Genomic DNA, 11,804 nt, shown 5'->3' with positions numbered 1-11,804 from the left:
GATTTATCTATTACGTTTGTATTATTTATTGTAATCATATACTTTCTACTAAAAAAAGATGATTGAAGCATTTTAGGTGTCTTTTTTCCTGTAAAAGAATGTCCTTTGTTTAAGTGTAAGGTTTTCGCAGCCAAGTGACAAAAACCGTATTCTTTGCGTCGTCATGTCCGTATGTTACCCATAACACGGGCTACGAATCGCTCTTAGCCCGTGTTGCTATAGGTAAAAAAATTGAATAAACATTATTCTTCAATAACGCTTCACGGATAAGGAAAAGCGTGATAAGGGGATGTGAAAGATGTAGTTACAGGAATAGAATAGGGTATGTTGAGATGGTTCGGTCATGTGGAAAGGATGAATGAAAACAGGTTGACTAAGCAGATATACAAGGAAAGTGTAGAGGGAAAGTTCGCAGTGGGAAGACCTAGACGAACGTATCTTGATCAAATTAAGTACGTCCTGGTAAAGGGTCAGGTCAAAAGTACCCGAAACCGCCGAGCTTGCATGAAGAGAGTTATGAATGTGGATGAAGCGAAGTAAGTATGCAGAGATCGTGGCAAGTGGAAATAGGTAGTCTCTGCCTACCCCTCCGGGAAAGAGGCGTGATTTTATGTATGTATGTATGTATTATTCTTCAAAGCTATCCCCCTTTTTGCCTGAGTGGCCAGTCTACTAATTTTTCTTTGCTTCGTCGCGTCGGTTAAATTGTCAATGTCAAATCGGTTGATAAACCAATATCAAATCAATCAAAATATACTATGTAGCTGGAGCATTTTAACGTTTACTTGCTTTTGTTTGATTTTGGTTTGGATTTGAAAAAGTATGTTAATAATAACTCTCGCTTTATTTTATTGGTAAACGTTAGTTAGTAATAACTTTTTTATTGGTTTGGTTATAAGTATAAAACTTGCTGATAATAACGAACGGAACCATGGAGTTTTTACATGATTTTGAAAACTTGGACGAAGAAGTAAAGGAACTTCTACAAAACTATAAACACAAAAAAGCCACAGTATACGAGCCCTGTACTTTAAAAAACTACAAGGAGTGTTTGATAGGGTTGAGTGAGGTAATATAACCTACGTTACAGACATACATATGCATACATCCATAATTATAATCACCCCTTTATCCCTTACGGGGTAGACAGAGCCAACAGTCAACCGAAAGGCCATGAAATGAAAATCATGGAATTGATATTCAAATTTTGACAGGCTAATTAGTCCATCGACCAAGAATCCAAAGTTTATTAGTTTTTTAACTTAGACTTTGACTAAGACTTAAACAATCTGCACAGGAGGATACACTAGCATACACTATCTTTTTTCCTCAGTCGTCTTTTACGACATCCATAGAAAAGAGATGAAGTCCTATTTTGAAGTGCCAGGAACCACACAATAAATGTATATGTATCTATATAATTTTATTTAAATTCCATATCTAAAATTGAAATGTTTTGAAATGTTTATTTTAGGAATTAGGCCTGTTAAATGTCAGCTATATTTTCAATCCATACCTTGACGTTGAACATGACACCTTGCAACCAGAGTCATTGGTGAGGCTCATCAACGCTGCATGGACACTATTGCATCATTACAAAAATGTAGCAGCAAAAGCAGAGAGTTTGGCTGAGCAAAACCACCAGTTAGAACATAGTAATAAACAGCTGAATGTAAGTAACTTTGTTTTTAAATTCTTTCTTTAAGTATAACACTAACCAGAGGAAGTTCAATAGGGAATTAGGATTGTTGATGGGAACAATCTAGCAAGAAGGGTTAGCAATTGGCTATATCATCTAAATTCATGGAGCAGATTTGAAACAATGCCATTTCAAGTTAAAGATTGACAAAACTCTAATAAATTAATTTTTCTTCCTCGTAGCAAAGAAGATAGATTTGTAGATTATATATTTCACTTGTGTGTTTACAGGGGTGTGTGAATAGGCTCAAAGAGAAATTATGTTCAGAGGAAAATGAATCAAGGGCTTGTGTGGCATCAGCACAGAGGATCTCTGATCGTTCTGATGATCTACTCCAGACATTGGCAGAAACACGCAAGCAATTAACAAAGGTTACAAAACAAAAAGAAACTTTGGAAAAAGCATTGCGTAATGAAATAAGTAAACTTAAGAGAGAGAATGATAAGTTGACAGACAAATTGAGGAATAAATCAGGTGAGCATTATTTTTTACTAATGGAAGTACCTATGTTTGACTTCGTATGCATATTTTCCCATAAAATTTGTACTAGGTGTAGCGACAAAATTCATAAAAGTACAAACCTATATTATATTATGTACGTATAAGTATGTATATTGTTTTATTATTTAAGTATGTTTTTATTTTATTTATTTTTTACCCTTTTTTGCCATTGTACCTAGCTGCAGCTACTATCCCTTTACATAATATGTTTCTTTGAAATACCTGGTTGACTGGAAGAAATTCCTCACAGGGTAAGTCCGCCCTTGTACGTCGTTATTTTTATTTATTTTTATGTATTACTTATAATTTGTTATGTACAATAAAGAATTTACAAACAAACAAACCTACTTACATTTTATCATAATATACATATATGGGTTGTCTGGTAGATATTCAAAGATCTTCGGATTCAGTATCTGATTCTCATCCCTTAGAAAATAGGGGGGGTCAAGATTTTACCTAATTATCCAACAAAAACAAGAAGCCATCTCATGCAATAAATGGGTGATAAAACTCTACTTCCACATAAACATGCCTAGTTGTTCAGCTGAATTTTAGACATTTAATACCTTTGAGCTAATTTGCATATTAAATGTGCTGTGCTCTCTTCCCGAGATGATGACAAACATGGTGACCACAGCCTGTGGCACTGACATTTTGAGCTTAACTGTTAGCAGATAAGACTATTTTCCGGCAAATTAACGAGGGGACGGGAAGGGTCTTACCTTAGAGGGTTTTAGAGGCTGGTTCTATTCAAAATATTTTTGGCAGATACTAAAGCGTCCTGTACCGACGTCTGCGACTCTACTCTCATTCAGTTGAGAGAGCGGGACAGGAAGAACCGTGCTGTGATAGCCCAGCTACAGTCCAACAACCAGGAGCTCCTCAGAGAAGTATTAGCTCTTAAGGAAGAGATCATCCTAACTGGTGTTAAGGGATTTAAACTTGAAAGTGGTAAGAAACCATAAAATACTGAATTCATAAAAAATATGTACTAGTAGGTCCCTTGAGCTTTTTCAGTTGTCTGTCATGATTGCAAAAATCATCCAGCCATTTTGATAACAGAAGCAGATAATGGGGAAAATAATAAAATATGTACATGCATACTTACAACAACCTATACCCTTTTTTGCAGTTGGTACTTAATTGATTTCAAAATCGATAAATCCCTCAATGCTGGTTAACCCGATTGCTGTCTGACATACACATCTAACTGCTTACAATCGTCTTTTTATTGTTAGAAAGGAATTTGAAAAAATATCAACAACAGTCAGTTATGTGGTCAACAGTCCAACTGAGTAAACTTGAGGGGGCTGTATAGGGGGGTGCGTCTGTTCTTTCAGGAGCTACTAAAACTACTCTACTTTTAACTCTCTTTAGATTTAAATATAAAATTTGACGTCTATAAAAAGCTCTCTACAAAATCGGTCTGTAAATCATTTGTTCAAATGTCTTTAAAAAAATAATGATAAATACGATGGTTATGGATAACTTAGCTATTAGGTATGTAAATAAGATACGTGCCAAACTGTGCCTTTAAAGTTTTTAGAATAAGTTTAAATGTATGACTTGCACTGATTAGACATAAGATAAAATTGTTACTTTTATAAAATAAAATGATCAAGCATTTACCGTAAGTTGGACGCATGTTATTTTATTGTACTTTGTAATACTATGTTACCACTATGTATAGGTGTCCATTAAATTGTTATTCTAAAATTGTTTTAACTATCTCACTTTGTGATCTCATTAACTCTCATCAGTATTAATTGCCATCATTTGTTAACTTTCTTTTGTTAAGTTATGTTTGCTCATTTTCAATGTGCTATAATTTTAAGTAAATAATTTAATGTTAAAGTTATAATGATAATATTAATTATTTCTTGCTTTATTATTAGTAATGAAGGCAAAACCTAATGTTCACTTTTTTATTAATTAAGCCATGTTATCATTACTTAGTATATTTCAGAATAACATCACAAATAAGAAAATGAAAATAATTTACGCCTTAGACATTCCAAGGTATATGTTTAAAAATTTTCAGCACAAACAAATATTTTACTGATGATTATTTTGTTTTTTAATCAATAAATTTAATATTTTGTAAATATGTTTCATTCTTAATGAATCCGAAAGTAAAGTTATAAATTTTTAATTTTAAGAAGATACAAATATAGACAGTCTCGAAAAGACTCCAAGCCCACGTTCACTTGGATGACCAAAGGGAAAATTCGTTTTTAAAAAAGATCTACATAGTTCAAAACAACAATCGACCTTTACGAGGTTAGAATCTAAATTAAAATAAAGTTAGTTTTGTCAGACGCAACAAACTAAAAAATAAATAAGATTGTCTCTTTTAAGATCAATTCTAGGGTCAGATCGTAAGTAACTGTTGGCGTCGAATGGAGTACGCTTGTAGAATTAATGCGAATAATTTATCGCTGGTAGCCGGTTCGAGTTGTGTTTTGACGCTGTTACCAAAACATTGACGTGACGAATCGTCACCTCGCCGCGACTCCGCGCTCCGTGCCCTACTGAAACTGAATCACTACATTATTCTGCACTCGACCGTGACAGTGCGCGCGCGCTTTGTTTTAAACTACGTTCGCTCTATCACATGAACATTGATAACATATTACATCACGGTGATAAGAATCTTCAAGGAAACCTAGCAATCGAATATTCCATTAAAATTTCGATATGCATAGATATTGAAGTGTTGTGGAAGTGAACTGTGTGATAATTGGATGTTGTACGCGCAATGGGTACGAAGACTTCATTGAAGATCACCGTGGTTGGAGACGGGATGGTGGGCAAGACTTGCTTGCTCTACGTGTATACAAAGAACGAGTTCCCGGAGGAATATGTACCAACAGTGTAAGTAGAAAATTCATGATAGTAGTGAAAGGCTGTATTGATTCATTGGCTGCAGTTGTGATAGGTCGCCAGGTAGATCGTCGTGAGGGCGAGCCACTAAATTAGCGGATAGATTTTGCAATCGTTATCATTACCTGCCACTTGTGACGTCACGTTTCAAGCAAGTGCCATGATATAGTACAATGACTGTACTGGATTTTACGGTTTGCCCTATAATGATATCACGGGCGAATACTATATAGTGAATCAGCTTTTGCCACAAATATCACAGCTACCATACAGCTACGGAAAAAATATGTATAAATTATCAAATTATTTCTTTTAATTAAATTTGTTTTAGGCATTAACTTAATATTATAGTATGATCTATATCTTACTCGTATGGGTTACCATTCGTTCATTAAGCAACTCTATTTTTCCCGCGGGAATCACATAGCTAAGTAATTTTGCTGTCAAAAAAATAATAAATGAACGAATACCTACTAGGAAAGTACTTAAGCGATGACTAAGATGAATGCAAATAATAACTTTGCAATTGTTATTATACATATAATATGTACTTCTAATGTAGATGTTGTATTATTTTATTTGATTTCATGTGTGAAAAGCAACTTTTTGTAGGACCGAATTCAAACAATTTTTTGCTCCGTATGTTACTATTTAATTTTATTCAAATAATATCAGTTTTACACGTCACCGGATATCGGATGCGATGTGATCATTCGATGTATGTACCTACCTAACACCTGTTTACATTATTATTTAGTCATCGTATGAGTAGCCGACCTAAGGTCAAGGTAGCATTAAAGGTGTTTCTGTATACGCTATTAAAATTTTGGATAGTCTGTGTGGTTACCGGCACTTCCATAAGGAAATCTCTTCTTGAGAAAATTCTAAAAGCCAATCAATAGAAAGGTTTACAACTTCGGATTCTTCTTTTAAGCGATGGACTAGTAACCCGTCACTATTTTAATCCAATTCCATCATTAAGCTATAGGTACCTACAGCTGAATATGGCCATTTAGTATTTTCAAGACTGTTGGCTCTGTATACCCCGTAATGGATATAGACGTGATTATATGTTTTAATGCGAACTCAACAAAGTAAATAAACAAGTTCCTGTGTCATGATTAACTTTGCTACTGACTTACGTTCGTTGCGCTTATGTCATAGTGTGGTCGAGTAAAATAAACTTATTGGATTTCCGGTGACATCCAATTTTATGTACCAATGTAACGTTCTACCTTATTGTCTGTCTGAAATCGAAATGCTTATTATTCAGATTTATAAGGCACTACACCACGTCTCTTTCAAATAAAATAATAGTTATACTTACATAAAAAGGTGGGGAAAAATGAATCTTATTTTGTTATGTAAAAAATTAACCTACGATTGTCAATATACCTAATATATTGCCATCTCTTAAAAAGCTCCCAATGTTCCCGATACATATCGAATAGATACACTACATGTACATCTCCGTTTTTGCAGGATAGGGTACGGTAGCATAGATACTGTAGCTCTCTACCTTAGTTTGTTTCCTACTTTAAAAAACAATTGATATTTTTTGTTTCTTTCCGTAAACAGAAAGAAAATATTCGCCCGCTATTCACTTTTTTTTCGTTTTGCTTCGATTATGCTTTATTCTCATTGTCACTTTTCTCGAAATTCGTACAAAAAGTCACGCAATAACTTGTCATTATTCCAGATAACGCATGTCATGGAAGTCTGCTATTTCCGATGATGAACATTGATGTAGTGATGAATACGTCATATCTCATCGCACAGGATGGAATAAAAAACATTATCTGAGCATATAACGTACCTATCTTTTTCTTGATAGTAGCTTATGATAAATTTAGTTTTAAACTAGTCCTCTACATAGATAAATATTTATGTATTTTTTTTTATTTTAATGATTAATGAATTCATCAATGCGGACATCACATAGGTATTAAAGTTACATATCAGAGGGTGTCTTGGCGCGCACCTTCGCACGTTATTGTCGACTAGCCATAATATTTGGTTCTTGTCCTAGACAAAATGAAGTAGCTTTAACTGCCGTAAAGCTACTTTAAACCCCAGAAAAGCGAATCTGTACTAAAGCGAACACCCTTTCTGAGCTTCAGAACATTTAATAAAAATATTTTTCCGACTAAGGGATAGGTTTATAAACTTCGATTCTTTTTTAAGCAATGGGCTAGCAACGTGTCACTTTTTGAATCTCAATTCTATCATTAAGCCAAAAAGCTGAAGGTGGCCTATCAGTCTTTAAGACTGTTGGCTCTGCCTACCCCGCAAGGGATATAGACGTGACCATATGTATGTATGTATTTTTGATATTTGGTGCCATTATTAAGCCAACAAAGAAGATCTATGGCCAAATTAATCCTAGATTGCCATTATAATAAATAATTATAAATAGTCCAGGATAAAGTGTCATCAAATGAATTCAAGCAGTCGGTCAAGTGAACCTGCTACGAGGCTAGTGCACTATTTATAAAGTCTAATACGTCGCGGCATTGTTGTATTGTCATGCTCATGAGCAGCCGTCGCTTCCTCCTTATGAAACTGGACGCACGCCTACAGCCAGCGACTTCCTTGCAATCTGTCTGTCACAAATACCATAGGCCCACGCTATTTGCAGTCAACGACCGCGATTGCTTTAAATATTTGCACAATCGTAACTCCCTAGAACTGCTCTATTAACAAGGATAATTTTTATACTTCCGTATGTTTTGGTTATAATTTTATTGATATGCGCGGAGTAGCTCTTCAGGACGAATGCAGAATAATAAATGTGTAAAGTCCATCAAGAAGTGCGAAAACAAAATACCTACCTACTTACGCATACAAAACAAAGCTAATTATTTTTTAAACGTTTGTTACGCATATTTTTAAGTATCTTATGCCATGGTTTTAGACGATATTACATAACATCAAGAATTTCGTAAAAATTCTTAGTGTGCCGCAGTGACCATTTATACAGTACTCTGTATATGGAGTCCCGACCACCGTAGAGGGTAGCATCCACTGACTGCATCCACTGATCATCAATGAAACCCAAGAGCACTATAAAAATTTTATTACATATAATCGCGTCTACTTATATATATCCCTTGTGGGGTAGACAGAAAAGTTATTGTTTTGAATTTTGAATTTTTGAAATTCAAATAGTGACAGTTTGCTAGCCCATCTCATAGAATTTCAAGTTTATTAGCCATCCTCTTAGTCACCTTTTACGGCATTCATGGGAAGGATATGAAGTGATCCTATTCTTAAATGCCGGGAACAACAAGGCGAATCACCCACCACGGGAATTATAGTTCTCAAAACCTTACTCATTATTTAAGTAAACATTTAATATAATAGTTATTATAATGTTTATATGTATTTAATAGGTGTGTGTGTTATTTTGCAGATTCGATAACTACATCGGTTATATGACAGTGGATGGAGTGGAAGTAGAAATGGCCCTTTGGGACACCGCAGGACAAGAGGACTATGAACGATTAAGGCCACTTTCATATAATCATGTGAGTTTTTCCACAATCAATTTTTGAAATTAGTGGTAGATTGCTATGATTGCCTCGTGGACCTTCCATCTTTAATGAGATACAGTGACATTTCTTTGTACTTAATGTATAGGTTATTGTTAATTATTTATCCAAGCAATCCCTACTATAATATTACAAAATGCGAGAGTAACTCTGTCTGGTACGCTATCATGCCTGAGCCACTGAACTGATTTTGATGAAGTTTGGTACAGATAGAGCTAAACCTGTGCGGCTAAGCTTGCAAACGATGTTGCGGGCAACAGCTAGTTGAATATAATTTCTGATTGTGTTGCAGACGAGCTGTTTCCTAGTATGTTACTCGGTTAGCAGTCGGCCCTCATACGAAAACGTTGTGCACAAATGGTATCCGGAATTGAAGCACTTCGGCGATTCGGTTCCCATTGTATTAGTAGGTAGGTATATTATGTGCTATAGTGAATATTAATTTTATTGCTTGTAAACATTAGTATTATACTATTTATTGTTATGTGATATACTCGTAATAATTATGTTGAGTGTATAATATGGTTTTTCTAACATCCCCAAAGTATCGCTCGGTCAACCAGGTGCTTTGCAAATTCAGATTTGTAAGTACGTAATATTGTACGTTTGCCTACACCCATATATGTTGTAATTGCAAGGTTTAAAATGTCTTAATATATGTATGTATCCATTATGTCTTTCCGAAAGTAGGTACGGCACCACATGACAATGAAACTATATATCTACTAGTAGTATTACTACTAGTAGGGTACCCGTATTATTTTACTTCAAAGTAATCGTTTGTTTTCCTCATTCATCATGTTTGTGTTTTGTGTTTCAGCCACAAAGATTGACTTACGAGGAACAGACAAGGCGTTAATAACAACACAAGAAGGAAAAAAATTGAAAAGAAAAATTAGGTAAGGGCCAATATCGAGTTATAATTTAGATTGAAGGCCAGATTAGTTACTAGGTACAGTATGCCACACATTACCCACAAATAGCCCATAATACTGATAATTGATACTGCTAATAAATACTTACAAATACAAAGGATAGTTGTTATACAAATGCAATGTAATTAACATAATAATATTTAAACATAATGGAAGTAAAAGTGAGGCTATCGGTCGGTATCGCACGAGCGCCCGCGCCGGCAGCCGCTATCGTTATCACGCTGATAACGCGCTCTCCTGATACACGCAGGCGCGAAAGCTGTTGTTTTGCTTTTACGATTCTCCATTTAATATTATATGAGGAATTAGCACTATTTTGTAGGAAAGTTATAATGGAATTTTATTTTAGTATTGTGACCACAGATTGTAACTCGAATGATCTAAACTTTAGCATTTCGTATTGATAAGATAGATCTGAATCTCAAATCCATAATAAAGCTTTGTATGTATGTACCTTCGTTTGTTTTTAAGACTATTAAGCTCCGTCTTCTCTGCAATGATAAAGACGTAAGATATATATGTATGTAAGATAGAATCTAGTATCTACAAATTATTGAACCAAGAAATTACAAGCATTCAAGCAAATGTCTTTAGAATGGCAGACTTATTGCCAAAGGCATTTCTGCTAGTAAGCCACACAGAAGAAAGCTAAAAGTTGATCTATTTTGTTGTAGGGCGGTGCAACTGGTGGAATGTTCTGCGTTGGAGCGCGTCAACATAGACCTCGTGTTCGAGGAGGCGGTGCGGGCGGCGCTGAAGAAGAAACCGGTCAATAAGCGCAGCTGTGTCTACCTATAACAGAGTATTATTTTATTTAAGCCAAAATCCAGAGAACAAGGAATAAGAGTTATCCTTAAAACTATCTCATCTTTTGTATGTAACTTCATAGTTACAGTGTTTGACAGTATTTCAGCTAGATATTTTTTTGGTCTCCTCGTATGTAACACCATGTTTCCTGAAGAAATAGACTGGTTTGAACAAGATCTCGAGTCAAGCTTCACTGCCATTTAGTGCTCATTTAAAATGTTATTGTCACTTGGAGAGAGTGAAAATGAGAGTGGAATAGTCTAGGTCTGTAGACCGAATTAAATGTTGATGCCTACTTTTTTGATTGGATTAACACACAAGTTAAAAGCAAGTCCGAATCTACTATGCTTTCGAATATATATAAACTGAAAAAAATAAGATATTTTTAAATATACTTATTTAGTCCTGTTGCACTACCTAAACAAAGGTTCCATTTTTTATTATAATTTCGCTAACTTAAATAACTGGAAGTAGGTATCCTTTTCAAACCGCTTCCTAAATAAAAATCAGAGTATAAGACTAAGATAAGAAATGAAAGAGATTTTTCAGATTATTATTATATTGTGAATAAATACGTATTTATATACCTAGACATTTTTATGTTGTGTCGTATTGTATCAGATTCAGTATCGATAAATGCTCATACCCTAAGGATTCAAATTACGTCCTGAATTAACTGTAAACGTCATCTATTAGCATATTATTTTCGAATACCTTATGGGAACAATATTAAGCATATGACGTTAGCTACCTGTGTTTTGCATTGAATGCCAAGTCAATCTATTCGTATCTAATTATATCGATTACTTGATGTGAACAGGAAATAAAGGTAAACGTGTTATTTTGAAGATTACATTTTTATAGTTTGGTCATTATAAACTTCACATAAGACAGACTTTTTTGTGCATTTATAAGGTGGTTATTAAAGTAGTAGGGATTGTATGAAGAGAGAAGCATTTGAATAATAGAGCATTGTGTATTATCGTGTACCTACATTTGTTGTGTTGTGATTGAATAAAGTCTGATCACACGGAGTCAGAAGTTGCTCTGAGCTTCGACAGACACCAAGGGGACTAATTTTAAACAATGCAAGTAGAACTATATTGTAAATATAAACTCAATATGACGATTCAACTTTGACCTTCATCTTATAACGGCCTGGGTAAAGATGCAAATGCAGGCCGTTATTAATTATATAATTATATAATAATTAATAATGTAGACTCCGGATTAAAATGTATTTTATTAGCAATACTCTAGAAAACAAGTAAAATATAAGTACCTATAAATAAAGTAATTTAAATTGTTACCAAACCTGTTGTTTTCTTCAATTCATCTACGTATGCGGACATAGCACACGCTTAGCATGACATGAAGCAAACAGTAGAATAGAACAAGATATGTGCAAGGGCTGAGTTTGAAATA

General features: G+C 34.5%; 2 protein-coding genes across 2 annotated transcripts; both read left to right on the top strand.

Moving 5' to 3' along the window:
* The first annotated feature begins 792 nt into the window (after positions 1 to 792).
* On the top strand, positions 793 to 4,516 carry LOC106136983 (uncharacterized). The gene is made up of 4 exons (XM_013337702.2): positions 793 to 1,069; positions 1,475 to 1,672; positions 1,930 to 2,173; positions 2,972 to 4,516. Exons 1-4 carry the CDS (start codon positions 932 to 934, stop codon positions 3,166 to 3,168), a joined length of 777 nt encoding a protein of 258 aa, XP_013193156.1. The 5' UTR covers positions 793 to 931; the 3' UTR covers positions 3,169 to 4,516.
* Positions 4,517 to 4,740: 224 nt separating this feature from the next.
* Positions 4,741 to 11,693, top strand: LOC106136984 (ras-like GTP-binding protein RhoL). Its single transcript, XM_013337703.2, has 5 exons — positions 4,741 to 5,077; positions 8,499 to 8,613; positions 8,930 to 9,047; positions 9,458 to 9,536; positions 10,247 to 11,693. Exons 1-5 carry the CDS (start codon positions 4,962 to 4,964, stop codon positions 10,368 to 10,370), a joined length of 552 nt encoding a protein of 183 aa, XP_013193157.1. The 5' UTR covers positions 4,741 to 4,961; the 3' UTR covers positions 10,371 to 11,693.
* Positions 11,694 to 11,804: the final 111 nt, after the last annotated feature.

Source organism: Amyelois transitella, chromosome 4 (assembly GCF_032362555.1).
Source record: "Amyelois transitella isolate CPQ chromosome 4, ilAmyTran1.1, whole genome shotgun sequence".
Lineage (NCBI taxonomy): Eukaryota > Metazoa > Arthropoda > Insecta > Lepidoptera > Pyralidae > Amyelois > Amyelois transitella.
This window is presented reverse-complemented; position numbering and strand designations above follow the sequence as displayed.